General features: G+C 44.1%; 1 protein-coding gene across 1 annotated transcript in view; it reads left to right on the forward strand.

Annotated features, from left to right (window-relative positions):
- Positions 1–11535: 11535 nt before the first annotated feature.
- The window catches only part of LOC115138855 (E3 ubiquitin-protein ligase TRIM9-like), an 84998-nt gene continuing 76226 nt past the window's right edge, over positions 11536–20307 (forward strand). Inside the window, exon 1 of the mRNA XM_065025086.1 lies at positions 11536–12473. Within this exon, the coding sequence (XP_064881158.1) occupies positions 11637–12473 (837 nt within the window). The 5' untranslated portion in view covers positions 11536–11636. The remainder of the gene's footprint in view (positions 12474–20307) is intronic.

Below are 20307 nucleotides of genomic sequence, written 5' to 3' on the forward strand. Positions count from 1 at the left end.
AAGTAGAAAATAACATGGCTATAGACAGGAAGTAGAAAATAACAGGAAGTACCCGTACCGAGTCGATGTGCAAGGGTACGAGGTAATTGAGGTGGATGCATACTGTACATACAGTGAAATCGGGAAGTTTTCAGACCCCTTCCCTTTTTCCACATTTGTTACGTTACAGCCTTGTTATAAAATGTTTTAAAAAATATATATATATATATATATATTAAAAAATAGAGTCCAGTGTGTATATAGAGTCCAGTGTGTATATAGAGTCCAGTGTGTGAGTAGAGTCCAGTGTGTATATAGAGTCCAGTGTGTGAGTAGAGTCCAGTGTGTATATAGAGTCCAGTGTGTGAGTAGAGTCCAGTGTGTATATAGAGTCCAGTGTGTGGGTAGAGTCCAGTGTGTGGGTAGAGTCCAGTGAATATAGAGTCCAGTTTTGAGTAGAGTCCAGTGTGTGGGTAGAGTCCAGTGTGTGGGTAGAGTCCAGTGTGTGGGTAGAGTCCAGTGTGTGTGTAGAGTCTAGTGTGTTATAAAGTCCAGTTTGTGAGTAGAGTCCAGTTTGTGGGTAGAGTCCAGTGTGTGAGTAGAGTCCAGTGTGTGAGTAGAGTCCAGTGTGTGGGTAGAGTCCAGTGTGGGTAGAGTCCAGTGTGTGGGTAGAGTCCAGTGGGTAGAGTCCAGTGTGTGAGTAGAGTCCAGTGTGTGAGTAGAGTCCAGTGTGTGGTAGAGTCCAGTGTGTATATAGAGTCCAGTGTGTGAGTAGAGTCCAGTGTGTATATAGAGTCCAGTGTGTGAGTAGAGTCCAGTGTGTATATAGAGTCCAGTGTGTGGGTAGAGTCCAGTGTGTGGGTAGAGTCCAGTGTGTATATAGAGTCCAGTTTGTGAGTAGAGTCCAGTGTGTGGGTAGAGTCCAGTGTGTGGGTAGAGTCCAGTGTGTGGGTAGAGTCCAGTGTGTGTGTAGAGTCTAGTGTGTTGGGTAGAGTCCAGTTTGTGAGTAGAGTCCAGTTTGTGGGTAGAGTCCAGTGTGTGAGTAGAGTCCAGTGTGTGAGTAGAGTCCAGTGTGTGGGTAGAGTCCAGTGTGTGGGTAGAGTCCAGTGTGTGGGTAGAGTCCAGTGTGTGGGTAGAGTCCAGTGTGTGAGTAGAGTCCAGTGTGTGAGTAGAGTCCAGTGTGTGGTAGAGTCCAGTGTGTATATAGAGTCCAGTTTGTGAGTAGAGTCAAGTGTGTGGGTAGAGTCCAGTGTGTGGGTAGAGTCCAGTGTGTGGGTAGAGTCCAGTGTGTGGGTAGAGTCCAGTGTGTGGGTAGAGTCCAATGTGTTGGGTAGAGTCCAGTGTGTTGGGTAGAGTCCAGTGTGTGGGTAGAGTCCAGTGTGTGGGTAGAGTCCAGTGTGTGGGTAGAGTCCCGTGTGTGGGTAGAGTCCAGTGTGTGGGTAGAGTCCAGCAGGTGTGTGGGTAGAGTCCAGCAGGTGTGTGGGTAAAGTCCAGTGTGTGTGTAGAGTCTAGTGTGTTGGGTAGAGTCCAGTGTGTGGGTAGAGTCCAGTTTGTGGGTAGAGTCCAGTGTGTGGGTAGAGTCCAGTGTGTGGGTAGAGTCCAGTGTGTGAGTAGAGTCCAGTGTGTGGGTAGAGTCCAGTGTGTGGGTAGAGTCCAGTGTGTGGGTAGAGTCCAGTTTGTGGGTAGAGTCCAGTGTGTGGGTAGAGTCCAGTGTGTGGGTAGAGTCCAGTGTGTGGGTAGAGTCCAGTTTGTTGGTAGAGTCCAATTTGTACCCTCAACAGTACACCGACCCCCCAACAGTACACCAACCCTGGTCCTTCGAGGACCCCCCCAACAGTACACCAACCCTGGTCCTCCTGTACCCCCAACAGTACACCAACCATGGTCCTTCGAGGACCCCCCCAACAGTACACCAACCCTGGTCCTCCAGTACCCCCAACAGTACACCAACCCTGGTCCTCCAGTACCCCCAACAGTACACCAACCCTGGTCCTTCAAGGACCCCCCCAACAGCACACCAACCCTGGTCCTCCAGTACCCCCAACAGTACACCAACCCTGGTCCTCCAGTACCCCCAACAATACACCAACCCTGGTCCTTCAAGGACCCCAACAGTACACCAACCCTGGTCCTCCAGTACCCCCAACAGTACACCAACCCTGGTCCTTCAAGGACCCCCCAACAGTACACCAACCCTGGTCCTTCAGTACCCCCAACAGTACACATTTTTATTTTGATCCTGGACCTGATTCAACTTGTCAACTAATCACGAAGCCCCCCCTCCCCGCTTCAAATTCTGCTTGAAAATCTATTGCGAGACTTGAATATTGCTTTCTAACCATGATCCCCAACACATTAACAAAGGTTGAAGAATTCTGAAAAGAATAATGGGCTAATGTCCAGGTGTGGAAATCTCTTAGAGACTTACACAGAAAGATTCACAGCTTTAATCTCTGGAAAAAAAAGGTGATTCTAAAATGCATTGATTCAGGGTGCTGAATACTTATGCTATGACTATATTTTAGTTATTTAATTTCTATTCATCCCCTCACTTTGACATTACAGAGTATTTTGTCGAGGAGGAACTGAAACTGTTGAGGATGTTCTCTACAGGGAGAGGAAGAACTGAAACCGTTGAGGACCGTTGAGGATGTTCTCTACAGGGAGAGGAGGACCTGAAACCGTTGAGGATGTTCTCTACAGGGAGAGGAGGAACTGAAACCGTTGAGGATGTTCTCTACAGGGAGAGGAGGAACTAAACCGTTGAGGATGTTCTCTACAGGGAGAGGAGGAACCGAAACCGCTGAGGACCGTTGAGGATGTTCTCTACAGGGAGAGGAGGAACTGAAACCGTTGAGGACCGTTGAGGATGTTCTCTACGGGGAGAGGAGGAACCGAAACCGTTGAGGACCGTTGAGGATGTTCTCTACAGGGAGAGGAGGACCTGAAACCGTTGAGGATGTTCTCTACAGGGAGAGGAGGAACTGAAACCGTTGAGGATGTTCTCTACAGGGAGAGGAGGAACCGAAACCGCTGAGGACCGTTGAGGATGTTCTCTACAGGGAGAGGAAGAACTGAAACTGTTGAGGATGTTCTCTACAGGGAGAGGAGGAACTGAAACCGTTGAGGACCATTGAGGATGTTCTCTGCGGGGAGAGGAGGAACTGAAACCGTTGAGGATGTTCTCTACAGGGAGAGGAGGAACTGAAACTGTTGAGGATGTTCTCTACAGGGAGAGGAGGAACCGAAACCGTTGAGGATGAAACCGTTGAGGATGTTCTCTACGGGGAGAGGAGGAACTGAAACTGTTGAGGATGTTCTCTATGGGGAGAGGAGGAACCGAAACCGTTGAGGATGTTCTCTACAGGGAGAGGAGGAACTGAAACCGTTGAGGATGTTCTCTACGGTGAGAGGAGGAACCGAAACCGTTGAGGACCGTTGAGGATGAAACCGTTGAGGACTGTTGAGGATGTTCTCTGCGGGGAGAGGAGGAACCGAAACCGTTGAGGACTGTTGAGGATGTTCTCTACAGGGAGAGGAGGACCTGATGGTTATAACACCTATCAGTCTCAGTACATGGTGGTTATAACACCTATCAGTCTCAGTACATGGTGGTTATAACACCTGTCCGTCTAAGTATGATGTTATAACACCTGTCAGTCTCAGTACATGATGGTTATAACACCTGTCAGTCTCAGTATGATGTTATAACACCTGTCAGTCTAAGTATGATGGTTATAACACCTGTCAGTCTCAGTACATGATGGTTATAACACCTATCAGTCTCAGTACATGATGGTTATAACACCTATCAGTCTCAGTACATGATGTTATAACACCTGTCAGTCTCAGTACATGATGTTATAACACCTGTCAGTATCAGTATGATGTTATAACACCTATCAGTCTCAGTACATGATGTTATAACACCTATCAGTCTCAGTACATGATGTTATAACACCTATCAGTCTCAGTACATGATGGTTATAACACCTGTCAGTCTCAGTATGATGTTATAACACCTGTCAGTCTCAGTACATGATGTTATAACACCTGTCAGTCTCAGTATGATGTTATAACACCTATCAGTCTCAGTACATGATGTTATAACACCTATCAGTCTCAGTACATGATGGTTATAACACCTATCAGTCTCAGTACATGATGGTTATAACACCTATCAGTCTCAGTACATGATGTTATAACACCTGTCAGTCTCAGTACACGATGGTTATAACACCTATCAGTCTCAGTACATGATGTTATAACACCTGTCAGTCTCAGTACATGATGGTTATAACACCTGTCGATCTCAGTATGATGTTATAACACCTATCAGTCTCAGTACATGATGTTATAACACCTGTTAGTCTCAGTACATGATGGTTATAACACCTGTCGATCTCAGTATGGTAACCGATGGTAACCAGCTGATTTTATTATGCTGAGATGTACACCATTGACAATACAAACACTACACTGATTACATTGATCAAGTCTAATCTTAATCTTATCTATTCAACCACAAAGATCAGGGAGGTTTTTCAATGCCTCTCTGAGGAAGGACACCTATTGGTAGATGGGTAAAAAATAAAAAGCAGACATTTAATATCCCTTTCAGCATTACGTTACTTTGGATGGGGATGGTGTATCAATACACCCAGTCACTACAAGACACAGGCGTACTTCCTAACTCAGTTACCGGAGAGGAAGGAAACCGCTCAGGGATTTCACCATGGGGCCAATGGTTTTATAGAGTTTAATGGCTGTGGCAGGAGAAAACTGAGGATGGATCAACAACATTATAAGGACTGGGGAGTTTTTCAGAATAAAAAAATAAATAAAAAAACGAATGGAACAAAACACAGGCAAAATCCTAGAGCTAAATCTGATTCAGTCTGCTTTCCAACAGACACTGGGAGATGAATTCACCTTTCAGCAGCACAATAAACTAAAACACAAACATCTCCACTGGAGTTGTGTACTGTCTGCTTCTAACTCACTCTCAAACACATACAGTCACCAATTGTGCAAGTTCTCCCACTTAAAAAAATGAGAGAGGCCTGTAATTTTCATCATATGTACACTGCAACTATGACAGACAAAATGAGAGAAAAAAATCCAGAAAATCACATTGTAGGATTTTTAATGAATTTATTTGCAAATTATGGTTGAAAATAAGTATTTGGTCAATAACAAAAGTTTATCTCAGTACTTTGTTATATACCCTTTGTTGGCAATGACAGAGGTCAAACGTTTTCTTGTAAGTCTTCGCAAGGTTTTCACACACTGTTGCTGGTATTTTGGCCCATTCTTCCATGCAGATCTCCTCTAGAGCAGTGATGTTTTGGGGCTGTTGCTGGGCAACACGGACTTTCAACTCCCTCCAAAGATTTTCTATGGGGTTGAGATCTGGAGACTGGCTAGGCCACTCCAGGACCTTGAAATGCTTCTTACGAAGCCACTCCTTCTGCGAGGGTCGCCGCTCATAAGAGGCCACGGGGGCGGTTGAAGAGGCGTACAAAAACTGTGGTGAAGTGGGGTCCACGTCCCGCGCCAGAGCCGCCACCACGGACAGACGCCCACCCATACGCTCCCTTATAGGTTCAGGTTTTGCGGCCGGAGTCCGCACCTTTGGGGGGGGGGGGGGGGGTACTGTCACGTTCTGAACTTTATTTCCTTTGTTTTGTCTTTATTTAGTATGGTCAGGGCGTGAGTTGGGGTGGGCAGTCTATGTTTTTGTATGTTTGGTTTCTGTTTTGGCCTAGTATGGTACTCAATCAGAGGCAGGTGTCGTTAGTTGTCTCTGATTGAGAATCATACTTAGGTAGCCTGGGTTTCACTGTTGGTTTGTGGGTGTTTGTTTCCGTGTGAGTGTTTGTTGCCACACGGTACTGTTTCGGTTTTTGGAGATTTCACGTTATCGTTTATTGTCTTTATTAAAAACATTACAGACACTTACCACGCTGCATCTAGGTCCGATCCTGCATCTTGGTCCGTTCAATTTTTTCACTTTATGGGTTATTGTGTGTAAATGGGTAAGAACAAATATCTATTTAATCCATTTTTAATTCAGGCTGTAAGACAACAAAATATAGAATAAGTCAAGGGGTATGAATACTTTCTGAAGGCACTGTTATATAACATTATGGATGTACCAATCCCAGATTGTGTAATTACCCCTTCTCAAGACCCCCCCCCCCCCCCCCTTGCTCTTATAGATCCTGACTAGGTTGCCATGGAAGCCTTCGAAATGGCTGTGCTATTTGAGTTGAGAGCTAAAAGACGTTAGGGTTAGGGTTAGAGCATTCCCCAGTATCCCATTTACTCTGGGTAGCATGTACAAGGTGTTGCTCTTCATTGTGATGTTAATTGTGCCATCAAGACAGAAGGACCTTGTTTCCTCTGGGTTTTTCTTTTAAGACATGAATCCTCTTAGGTTAGTAGTTTAGAGAAGAGATTAGTTCAGAGAAGAGAGATAAAGAGAGGGGGGGAGAGAGAGATGAGTAGAGTTCAGCAACCTGGTCTCATAGACTAGACATAACATTGTACATTTATACCCGGGACACATAAAAACTAGTATGATCTGTTTTGTTTGGTTACATGAAACAGAAGGTCTGTAATGCATGCGTCTGGCATATATTATACCGGGTTCAAATCTCATCCCGGACCGTGTTCAAATCTCATCCCGGACCGGGTTCAAATCTCATCCCGTGTTCAAATCTCATCCCGTGTTCAAATCTCATCCCGGACCGTGTTCAAATCTCATCCCGGACCGTGTTCAAATCTCATCCCGGACCGTGTTCAAATCTCATCCCGTGTTCAAATCTCATCCCGGACCGTGTTCAAATCTCATCCCGGACCGTGTTCAAATCTCATCCCGTGTTCAAATCTCATCCCGTGTTCAAATCTCATCCCGGACCGTGTTCAAATCTCATCCCGTGTTCAAATCTCATCCCGTGTTCAAATCTCATCCCGGACCGTGTTCAAATCTCATCCCGGACCGTGTTCAAATCTCATCCCGTGTTCAAATCTCATTCCGGACCGTGTTCAAATCTCATCCCGTGTTCAAATCTCATCCCGGACCGTGTTCAAATCTCATCCCGGATCGTGTTCAAATCTCATCCCGGACCGTGTTCAAATCTCATCCCGGACCGTGTTCAAATCTCATCCCGTGTTCAAATCTCATTCCGGACCGTGTTCAAATCTCATCCCGTGTTCAAATCTCATCCCGGACCGTGTTCAAATCTCATCCCGGACCGTGTTCAAATCTCATCCCGGACCGTGTTCAAATCTCATCCCGTGTTCAAATCTCATCCCGGACCTTGTTCAAATCTCATCCCGTGTTCAAATCTCATCCCGTGTTCAAATCTCATCCCGGACCGTGCTCAAATCTCATCCCGGACCGTGTTCAAATCTCATCCCGGACCGTGTTCAAATCTCATCCCATGTTCAAATCTCATCCCGGACAACTTTAGATTGTAGCTAATTAGCAACTTTTCAACGACTAACTACTTTGCAACTACTTATTATGCTAACTAACCCAATTCGTAACATATCATAGGTTTTGCAAAGTATATCGTACAAATTGCAATTCGTAACATATCAATACAATCAATACCCATTGGCTGAACAAAGTTCTCAGTTGCTAAAACACTAAAACCCCATTGGCTGAACAAAGTTCTCAGTTGCTAAAACACTAAAACCCCATTGGCTGAACAAAGTTCTCAGTTGCTAAAACACTAAAACCCATTGGCTGAACAAAGTTCTCAGTTGCTAAAACACTAAAACCCATTGGCTGAACAAAGTTCTCAATTGCTAAAACACTAAAACCCCATTGGCTGAACAAAGTTCTCAGTTGCTAAAACACTAAAACCCCATTGGCTGAACAAAGTTCTCAGTTGCTAAAACACTAAAACCCCATTGGCTGAACAAAGTTCTCAGTTGCTAAAACACTAAAACCCCATTGGCTGAACAAAGTTCTCAGTTGCTAAAACACTAAAACCCATTGGCTGAACAAAGTTCTCAGTTGCTAAAACACTAAAACCCATTGGCTGAACAAAGTTCTCAATTGCTAAAACACTAAAACCCCATTGGCTGAACAAAGTTCTCAGTTGCTAAAACACTAAAACCCCATTGGCTGAACAAAGTTCTCAGTTGCTAAAACACTAAAACCCATTGGCTGAACAAAGTTCTCAGTTGCCTGGACTCATTTAGCTAATTATACAGTCTGTTGTCAATACCTTCAACCATTTCACATGATAAAACACAATTTGCAGATCTCACTTAGACTTTTCAGCAAATCTCTAAACACATTCTCATTCTCTAAACACATTCTGCACTCTAATGCACATGTCATCCATACTGGGAAACACAAGTGGCAACAATCACATACAAATAGAGAACACATGTCATTGATTGAACACAACCACTCAAAATGGATTTAACCTGTTTCAAATGATGCGACACAACCAATATAAGTTGGTTCAGAGAGAAAACAGGTTGTTGAAGGTGGGAAGGAGAAAGTCTGAGAATGGATAGAAGAAACAATGTGAGAGGACGAGTGCGTATGTGAGGTAGGCGACGAGGAGGAAGAGGAGGGCGAAGAGGAAGAGGAAGACAAAGAGTGGAAATATCTGATGAAATTCGAGCAACAGTTATAGACCATGTTCTTGTCCATGGACTGACAATGAGGGAAGCAGGACTTAGAGTGCAACCCAATTTGAGCTGATTTTCTGAGTCCACCGAAGTAAGGACATTCAGAGAAGGATACTGCTGTATTTTTGTAATTGAACATTTACTGTACTACACTATGTGCGGCTGTTTCAATAGACATTTGTAAAGTTAATCACTGTATGTATTGTACTGCATGAATATGTTTTGTTTTGCACAACTACTTTTTGTAGAATTGCAAGGCTGCCACATGCAGATGGAAGGACAGCTACATTCACTCGGGAGCAAGAGGCCGTTATAGTTGGCATGGTCCTTCAAGATAATGCAATACGACTCAGAGAAATCCAGGAACGAGTGATCCAAGACAACACACACTTCCAGGGAATCGACAGAGTGAGCATTTCCACAATTGACCGTGTCCTCCATCGTAACAGGATACGAATGAAACAAGTATACAGAGAACCTTTTGAGCGCAACTCACCAGGGGTGAAAGAACTGCGAGCTCAGTATGTGCAAGTAAGTGTACATTCAGAAACATTTACTGTAATCCAGATTGTCTACAGTACTAACACATACTATGTGAATGATATTACTCTTCAGTACATACAATGTATGTGAATCAGAAGCCTAATTGTACTCTACAGTATAGCACTGTCTCTGTACGACTTACAAAACCCTACATACCGTATATTGTATTTCTACACAGACAATATTTGACTTGGAATCCTTGGACAGACCCCATGAGTTCATCTCTGTCAGTGAAGCAGGCTTCAATCTGACAAAGAGGAGAAGGAGAGGCTGTGATTGGACAGCGGGCCATTGTTGAAGTCCCTGGTCAACGAGGTGGCAATGTCACAATCTGTGCTGCTATCAGCAACCATGGTGTTCTACATCACCATGTTACACTCGGGCCATATAACACCCAGCACCTTCTATGATTTATTGCCAATCTAAGAGATATTTTATATGAGCAGCAGGTTCAAGAGCAGCAGGGTCAAGAGCTACATGAGAATCCCATTCCCACCTATGTGATAGTGTGGGACAATGTCAGTTTCCACCGAGCTGCTCAGGTCAGGGAATGGTTTAACATCAATGGGCAGTATATGAACTTGTACCTCCCTCCATACTCGACTTTCCTGACTCCGATTGAGGAGTATTTCTCCTCTTGGAGATGGAAAGTGTATGGTAGACAACCCTACACCAGAGTAAACCTGCTGCAAGCCATGGATTTAGCCTGTGGTGATATAGGTGAGGAATCATGTCAGGGCTGGATACAGCACACAAGAGGCTTCTTCCCTCGTTGCCTCAGGAGGGACAATAATGCTTGTGATGTCGATGAAGTGCTCTGGCCTGACCCAGCCCAAAGACAAGAGGCTTCTTCCCCCGTTGCCTCAGGAGGGACAATATTGCTTGTGATGTCGATGAAGTGCTCTGGCCTGACCCGGCCCAAAGACAAGAGGCTTCTTCCCCAGTTGCCTCAGGAGGGACAATATTGCTTGTGATGTCGACGAAGTGCTCTGGCCTGACCCAGCCTCAGGAGGGACAATATTGCTTGTTATGTCGACGAAGTGCTCTGACCTGACCCAGCCCAAAGACAAGAGGCTTCTTCCCCCGTTGCCTCAGGAGGGACAATAATGCTTGTGATGTTGATGAAGTGCTCTGGCCTGACCCGGCCCAAAGACAAGAAGAATCACATTGATCACATGTTTACTCCTTTGATTGTTGTCCCTTTTAGTATTGTATACTGTAGTACAGTGCATTGTAGGCTGTATACTGTAGTACAGTGCATTGTAGGCTGTATACTGTAGTACAGTGCATTGCAGGCTGTATACTGTACAATGGACACATTGTATGGCCCTGAACATTGTGCTTTCCATTTATTAACAGTACTGACTGCTCAATAGATTTTGACTGGTTGCAGGTTCATATCAACAAAGAACAAGAATTACAGTATCACAGAGACAAAGGACAAGTTTGTGAGAGGCAGGGTACAGTACTGTAAAAATAGGGGTACAAGGAGGAGGAAGAACAACAAACTAAATTGCAAAGAGCAAAACAGAGTAGTAATTTCTGATCAATTTTGAGCTACTATGATAGAACATGTTTTCGTTCATCAAAAGACAATGACGGATAAATATGAATATTTTTTTAGATTAAAAATGTACTTCTCCCTGAGGATTGTGGGAGATGTGTTTTCTATTTTTCAGTGTATTGTTTACTGACTGCTTGAGAGTGTATATCATTTTGATCACTTTGTTTATGATTTGAGAGCAGTGTTTGATTTTGAACACAGGTAAAACTGTTTTGAGGCGAATGTTTCATTTTGCGAGAGGATTCAGAGGTTATGTAAATAGTGCTTGAAGATTAGGTTTTGTGTTTAATGTTTTCAGGAAATGGAGCAAGGTTTCAGAAATTGTGTTTTAGCAATTGAGAAAAACTGTAATTTCACGGATTTGCCTTTGCTATGTTACTTTTACCCCTGAGAGAGAGAGAGAGAGAGAGAGAGAGAGAGAGAGAGAGAGAGAGAGAGAGAGAGAGAGAGAATATATCATGTGTATTATTGGTTCATGCTCATAGTTTCATAGCCGACTGTGTTCTTAATTAGTTATATATTGTGTTGTTTCCAATCGATACCACTAAGAGAATTGTTAATGCCAGGCGCTGTCATCATCGTATGGAAATGATGTTGTCGTAGAGCATACCTGACTGGTCTAGAACCATTAGACTGGCGGCTGCTTTGTCCAATAGCTGCTCTGGATTAGCCGACGTTTGCAACACCGTTTGTGTATTGGCTAGAAAGTGAGTTGCCTCGGAATAGTTTGCAGAATATATTTGCCTGCCTCCTTCCAAGGTTGCATTTACTGTGGTGGATGGATGCTGAAAAAGACGACCGCTGGCAGCACACGCAACAGCATTCTGATTTATCAAATATAACAACTTCTCTGGAATTGGGAGATACTATTTCTCTCCGAAGTGAATTTAAAATGGATGAAATGGAAGAAGAATTAAAATGTCCTGTCTGCGGATCTTTTTTCCGGGAGCCGATCCTTCTACCGTGCTCCCACAACATTTGCCTGGCTTGCGCTCGGAATATCCTAGTACAGACACCAGACGCCGAATCTCCACAGAGTAGCCGTGCGTCTGGCTCGGGGCTATCTGATTATGACTATCTAGACCTGGATAAGATGAGCTTGTACAGCGAGGCGGACAGTGGATACGGCTCCTATGGTGGATTCGTAAGTGCCCCGACCACCCCTTGCCAGAAATCCCCAAATGGTGTGCGTGTATTCCCCCCTGCCGTCCCCCAACCTCCTGCTCAGCACCACTTACTAGGACACCAGGGCTCTCTACCCCCTATCCCCCGGAACTCCTGCATCACCTGCCCGCAATGCCATCGCAGCCTCAACCTGGACGAAAGGGGGCTCCGCGGGTTTGCCAAGAACCGCGTGCTGGAAGGGGTTGTGGACCGGTACCAGCAGAGCAAAGCAGCCGCCCTCAAGTGTCAGCTCTGCGAGAAGAGTCCCAAAGAGGCCACTGTGATGTGCGAGCAATGTGACGTGTTCTACTGTGACCCTTGTCGCTTGAGGTGCCACCCCCCTCGAGGTCCGCTAGCCAAGCATCGCCTCGTACCCCCGGCGCACGGCCGGGTAAGCCATCGGACAAGTCCCCGGAAGATCTCTACCTGTACAGAGCACGAACTGGAGAACCTGAGCATGTACTGTGTTCAGTGCAAGATGCCGGTGTGTTACCAGTGTCTAGAGGAAGGGAAGCACGGGACACATGAAGTCAAGGCTCTGGGAGCTATGTGGAAACTACACAAGGTAATGTGCTTTTGCCAAATGGTTGCATTTATACCTCTGTTTTGTCTAATGTCATAAAGCGCATTTAACTCACCAATCATAGTCCTAAATTAGCCTCGCAAAGCCGTCTGATCCCATGAGCTTACATACCAGCAAGCACATTTCATTCCTTGGAAGTTGTGGGAATGCAAGTTTTTGGTTTGGGAAGGAAGCCAGAAGTGTCCTGATAGATAATGTGTTGCTCAGTTGCTAGAGCATGGCTCAGTTGCTAGAGCATATGCCACGTGCACTGCAGGAGTCGAGGGTTCGATTCCCACAGGGGACAAGGAAAAACACTACAGTAAGAGCGTCTACTAAAATATCGACTGTTTGAGAACTGAAATTAACATTTCACCTGTGCTGAGAACCTTCATGTTTAGTCCTGAGAACCTTCATGTTTAGTTCTGAGAACCTTCATGTTTAGTTCTGAGAACCTTCATGTTTAGTCCTGAGAACCTTCATGTTTAGTTCTGAGAACCTTCATGTTTAGTTCTGAGAACTGAAGTGAACATTTCACCTGTTCTGAGAACGTTTTCCTGGGATGTTTTATTAACAGAAATTATAGGTTATTTGAAGGTAATTAAATTCAATAAGGTTCTGAGAACATTCTCTAAATGTTGTGAATGTTTTCAATTAAATCTAATCATAAATTGCGCCACCATTTTCTGGTTGCAAAAATTCTAATAGTTTGCCTAATTTCAGTTTATGACAAAAAAAGCAGTGATTGTGTAGAGAATCAATTGTACCATCTGAATCACAGTGAAATATATTTTCCATTGGCAAAAATAAAAGTATTTTTAGCTGTTTGAAGCTGGTGTACAAAACAGAAAGTAAAAGAAGCAAAAAACGGGCAGCATAGAAAATACGCACATAGAAGAGATATACCGCTTCTTAGTCTTGCTTTCAATGAAAATGACAGATCGATAACTCACAGTTCTATGTGAACTTGGTCAGTCCCCCAAAAAGGTACATTTAGCAGCTTTAAAGGTTATTTAGAGGTTTTTTCATAACTTTCTTAAAACTTTCACAGAATGTTTCAAAAATACTTTTATTTATTTAACTAGGCAAGACAGTTAAGAACAAATTCTTATTTTCAATGACGGCCTAGGAACAGTGGGTTAACTGTCTTGTTGAGGGGCAGAATGACAGATTTGTACCTTGTCAGCTCAGGGATTTGAACTTGCAACCTTCCGGTTACTAGTCCAACGCTCTAAGCACTAGGCTACCCTGCCACCCCTCCACTCTAACCACTAGGCTACCCTGCCGCCCCTCCACCCTAACCACTAGGCTACCTGCCGCCACTGAATTACACTGCTAGCTTAGGTTAACTGTTCTGAACACCAAGCACTGATAAGACATGGAAATTCATTGGCTTAGTCATGTAAACACATTCATTGTTTTTATTGTGGCACGGCGTCTGTAAGATTCAAATCTATGATCCTCTGTTAGGTTTCCATGGGAATTAGTTCACCAGGATGGAGCTGGCATGACGTGTGTGTTTTATTAACTCATACCAAGCTGTTCGTTTTAGTCTATTCCCCATTTTCAAGGGAAACATGTCAGATCAGTACCAATGTATACAGGAAGGCGAGCGCGGGACACACGAAGTGAAGGCTCTGGGAGCTATGTGGAAACTTCACACGGTAACTTGTTTGCCAAATGGCTACATTTATACCTCTCTGTTTTTCTAATGTCATAACGCTCGTTTAACTCACCAATTCTAGTCTTAAATTAGCTTCGCAAAGCCGCCTGATCCCGTGAGCTTACATTTCAGCTACCACGTTTGGTTCGTTGGAAGTTGTGGGAATGTATGTTTTTGGTTTCCCATTGGTTCTGAGAATGAAGCCATACGTTTCCTGACCGGTAAAAACGTGTTTTAAACGTTTTGAGAATTAAAGTGAAAATTTTGCCTGTTCTGGGAATATTCGATTTTAGGTTGCGGGGAGGTTGTAAGAACGTTTACTATGGTTCTCTGAAAGTTTTCCTCTGATATTTTATCAACGTTTTGAGAACATTCTCTAAATGTTGTGAATGTTTTGAATGAAATGTAAAGGTTACTTGGAGGTTTTTGCATAACTTCCTTAAAACTTTCACAGAATGTTTCAAAAATACTTTTAATTACACTGCTAGCTTAGGTTAACTGTTTTGATAAGACGCATGGAAATTCATTGGCTTAGTCATGTAAACGCATTTTTTAAAATTATTGTGGCACGGCATCAGTAAGATTCAAATCTATGATCTTCTGTTAGGTTTCCATGGAAATTAGTTCTCTGCGCCACCAGGATGGAGCTGGCATGCCATGTTTTTTTTAAACTCATACAAAGCTGGGGGTTTTTGAGACTCCATTTCAAAGGTAACAAGCACTCATTAAGATCAGGTGTGGCTAATTAGTGGGCGTGGCCAACACACCTGAACACACTTAACAAGATAGAGGATAGAGTTTTGTTGACACTGAGAACATGTATATGTATATATTTTTAAATAATATTCTTTGAACGTTACTAATGTTTTCTTGTGGTATTTATGGAAAGTTTTTAAATAGAACCATGAGGAAACCTGCAGAAACCGATATAATGAAGTACTGAAATACCCACAGAAGAATGTTGTTTCTTAACATTCTCTGAACGTTCTGAGAACATTACTTTTAATATAACCACGAGGAAACCTTTAGGAAGCGTTATGCTGAAGTATTGACATTCCAACCTAAGAAACATATGGTTCTCAGAACGTTATGTGCTAGCTGGGTATATCCTGCACCCTTCCCAGAACTATATGGTAAGGTTATATGCACAATAACCATAGGACAACCATACTATCATCAAGCTCTAAGAAACATATGGTTCTCAGAACGTTATGTGCTAACTGGGATGGTTCTAAGAACGTTATGTGCAAGCTGGGATGGTTCTCAGAATGTTATGTGCTAACTGGGATGGTTCTCAGAACGTTATGTGCTAACTGGGATGGTTCTAAGAACTTTATGTGCAAGCTGGGATGGTTCTAAGAACGTTATGTGCCAGCTGGGATGGTTCTAAGAACGTTATGTGCCAGCTGGGATGGTTCTAAGAACGTTATGTGCCAGCTGGGATGAATGTTGCTGCACAGCATGAAATCAGTCTGGTATTTCCAAGGTTACAAGGTTAGTCCTAAATGGGCCCCTATATGAATGTCGTTCATTAGTGCAATTGTGGAAACGAATAGCGTGTAGTAGTCTAGATTTAATAAGCCTAACCTATACTTTATTTTCAGATCCAATTGAATTGTGGGTAGCCTAGATTATTAAATCATGCGTAATAATACAATATTACATTTTTGTTGTTCACTTCACTTCAGTCTCTATAGTAGCCTGATACGACGACTTGCGGGCCTATCTACTTCAATGTTGTCGGCAGCCCCAAAAATAAATATATATATATACACATAAATCACAGCAGTTTCACCGGAGGTGTCATTGTCCTTTTAACAGACAAGCCTCTTACGCCTTGATGAAACCAACAGTGTCATTGCATCAATACTGCGTAATAAATTCTGCATTCAAACTTCTTTTTTTTTCATGATGTAATTCAACATTTTTTGTTGTTGTGGATGTGCAACAAAAGTTCAACATTCACCGTTTGCTACTATTTCTGTCAAGTCGCACGTGTGCAGTTTGATGCGTATGTTGGTTAAATCCAGCATCACACAGAACCCACTGCAGCTGCCTCTGCAAGGCAAATGCAGCTTTCCATTTCCATTTAAGCAATAAGGCCCGAGGGGGGGGTGTGGTATATGGCGAATATACCGCGGCGAAGGACTGTGCTTAGGCATGACAAAATGCCTTTTAATGCTATTATAAAACTGGTTAGCAATGTAATTAGAGCAGTAAAATATATATATATTGTCATACCCATGGTTTAAGGTCTGATATACCGCAGCTTTCAGCCAATCAGCATTCAGTACTTCTTCTAGTGTACCAAAGCCATGCCAAATGCATCATACCGGCTGTATTCCTGTATTCCGAAAGTTATGTATCTTGAAAACGTGATTGCAGACATGTCAAATAGTGGACTAATGGACTAATGAAACAAATACCAAAATATAGTTTTTTTGGGTGGAGTTTTCCTTTAACAAAGTAGCTACACGTATTAAAAAACAATCTTTTGAAAAAGTTTCTAGAGCACCCTCTAGGACAGACAGATAACCCTCTAGGACAGACAGATAACCCTCTAGGACAGACAGAACACCCTCTAGGACAGACAGATAACCCTCTAGGACAGACAGACCACCCTCTAGGACAGACAGATAACCCTCTAGGACAGACAGAACACCCTCTAGGACAGACAGAACACCCTCTAGGACAGACAGAACACCCTCTAGGACAGACAGACCACCCTCTAGGACAGACAGACCACCCTCTAGGACAGACAGATAACCCTCTAGGACAGACAGACCACCCTCTAGGACAGACAGAACACCCTCTAGGACAGACAGATAACCCTCTAGGACAGACAGACCACCCTCTAGGACAGACAGACCACCCTCTAGGACAGACAGAACACCCTCTAGGACAGACAGAACACCCACTAGGACAGACAGAACACCCTCTAGGACAGACAGATAACCCTCTAGGACAGACAGATAACCCTCTAGGACAGACAGAACACCCTCTAGGACAGACAGAACACCCTCTAGGACAGACAGAGCACCCTCTAGGACAGACAGAACACCCTCTAGGACAGACAGAACACCCTCTAGGACAGACAGAACACCCTCTAGGACAGACAGATAACCCTCTAGGACAGACAGAACACCCTCTAGGACAGACAGAACACCCTCTAGGACAGACAGATAACCCTCTAGGACAGACAGAACACCCTCTAGGACAGACAGAACACCCTCTAGGACAGACAGAACACCCTCTAGGACAGACAGAACACCCGCTAGGACAGACAGAACACCCGCTAGGACAGACAGACCACCCTCTAGGACAGACAGAACACCCTCTAGGACAGACAGACCACCCTCTAGGACAGACAGAACACCCACTAGGACAGACAGAACACCCTCTAGGACAGACAGAACACCCTCTAGGACAGACAGACCACCCTCTAGGACAGACAGACCACCCTCTAGGACAGACAGAACACCCTCTAGGACAGACAGATAACCCTCTAGGACAGACAGATAACCCTCTAGGACAGACAGACCACCCTCTAGGACAGACAGACCACCCTCTAGGACAGACAGAACACTCTCTAGGACAGACAGATAACCCTCTAGGACAGACAGACCACCCTCTAGGACAGACAGAACACTCTCTAGGACAAACAGAACACCCTCTAGGACAGACAGAACACTCTCTAGGACAGACAGAACACTCTCTAGGACAAACAGAACACCCTCTAGGACAGACAGAACACTCTCTAGGACAGTCAGACAGAAAACCCTCTAAGACAGACAGACAGAACACCCTCTAGGACAGACAGACAGCCTTAGAAACACACACACTACCACACACACACACACACACACACACACACACACACACACACACACACACACACACACACACACACACACACACACACACACACACACACACACACACACACACACAGACAGATAGACTCAATGTAACGCCAGTGCACCAGTGTGTTATCCTAGGTAGTATTCCCCACACCTAGCAGACAGTAGGAAACTGATGGACGACCATTCAGCTGTCAATTCAATTCAAGGGCTTTATTGGCATGGGAAACATGTGTTAACATTGCCAAGGCAAGTGAGGTAGACAACATACAAAGTGAATATACATTATGAAATAAACAATAAAAATTAACAGTAAACATTACACATACAGAAGTTTCAAAACAATAAAGACATTACAAATGTCATATTATATAGGGAATAGTGTGCACTATATAGGGGATAAGGTGCACTATATAGAGAATAGTGTGCACTATATAGGGAATAGGGTGCACTATATAGGGAATAGTGTGTACTATATAGGGAATAGTGTGCACTATATAGGGAATAGTGTGCACTATATAGGGAATAGGGTGCACTATATAGGGAATAGAGTGCACTATATAGGGAATAGGGTGCACTATATGGGGAATAGGGTGCACTAGATAGGGAATAGCGTGCACTAGATAGGGTGCACTAGACAGAGAAAAGGGTGCACTAGATCGGGAATAGGGTGGACTATATAGGGAATAGGTTGCACTAGATAAGGAAAAGGTTGCACTAGATAGGGAATAGGGTGCACTAGACAGAGAAAAGGGTGCACTAGATCAGGAATAGGGTGCACTATATAGGGAATAGGTTGCACTAGATAAGGAATAGGTTGCACTAGATAGGGAATAGGGTGCACTAGATAGAGAAAAGGGTGCACTGGATAGAGAAAAGGGTGCACTAGATAGGGAATAGCGTGCACTAGATAGGGAATAGGGTGCACTAGATAGGGAATAGGGTGCACTAGATAGGGAATAGGGTGCACTAGATAGGGGAATAGGGTGCACTAGATAGGGAATAGAGTGCACTAGATAGGGGAATAGGGTGCACTAGATAGGGGAATAGGGTGCACTAGATAGGGGAATAGGGTGCACTAGATAGGGAAGAGGGTGCACTAGATGGAGAAAAGGGTGCACTAGATTGAGAAAAGGGTGCACTAGATAGGGAATAGGGTGCACTAGATAGGGAATAGGGTGCACTAGATAGGGAATAGGGTGCACTAGACAGGGAATAGGGTGCACTAGATAGGGGAATAGGGTGCACTAGATAGGGGAATAGGGTGCACTAGATAGGGAATAAGGTTTACTAGATAGGGAATAGGGTGCACTAGATAGGGAATAGGGTGCACTAGATAGGGGAATAGGGTGCACTAGTTAGGGTGCACTAGATAGGGGAATAGGGTGCACTAGTTAGGGTGCACTAGATAGGGGAATAGGGTGCACTAGATAGGGAATAGGGTGCACTAGATAGGGAATAGGGTGCACTAGATAGGGGAATAGGGTGCACTAGATAGGGGAATAGGGTGCACTAGATAGGGGAATAGGGTGCACTAGATAGGGGAATAGGGTGCACTAGATAGGGAATAAGGTTTACTAGATAGGGGAATAGGGTGCACTAAATAGGGAATAGGTTGCACCATATGGAGAAAAGTGTGCACTAGATAGGGAATAGGGTGCACTAGATAGGGGAATAGGGTGCACTAGATAGGGAATAGGGTGCACCATATAGAGAAAAGTGTGCACTAGATAGGGAATAGGGTGCACTAGATAGGGGAATAGGGTGCACTAGATAGGGAATAGGGTGCACTAGTTAGGGTGCACTATATAGAGAAAAGGGTGCACTAGATAGGGAATAGGGTGCACTAGATAGGGGAATAGGTTGCACTACATAGGGAATAGGGTGCACTAGATAGGGGAATAGGGTGCACAAGATAGGGAATAGGGTGCACTATATAGGGTGCACAAGATAGGGAATAGGGTGCATTTTAAAGGGTGCACTAGATAAGGAATAGGGTGCACTAGATAGGGAATAAGGTGCACTAGATAGGGTTCACTAGATAGGGAATAGGGTGCCCTAGATAAGGAATAGGGTGCACTAGATAGGGAATAGGTTGCACTAGAAAGGAATAGGGTGCACTACATAAGGAATAGGGTGCACTAGATAGGGAATAAAGGACAGACAGACCACTCTCTAGGACAAACAGAACACCCTCTAGGACAGACAGAACACTCTCTAGGACTATATAGAGAATAGTGTGCACTATATAGGGAATAGGGTGCACTATATAGGGAATAGTGTGCACTATATATGGGATAGGGTGCACTATATA

This window comes from Oncorhynchus nerka, linkage group LG12, assembly GCF_034236695.1.
Source record: "Oncorhynchus nerka isolate Pitt River linkage group LG12, Oner_Uvic_2.0, whole genome shotgun sequence".
Lineage (NCBI taxonomy): Eukaryota > Metazoa > Chordata > Actinopteri > Salmoniformes > Salmonidae > Oncorhynchus > Oncorhynchus nerka.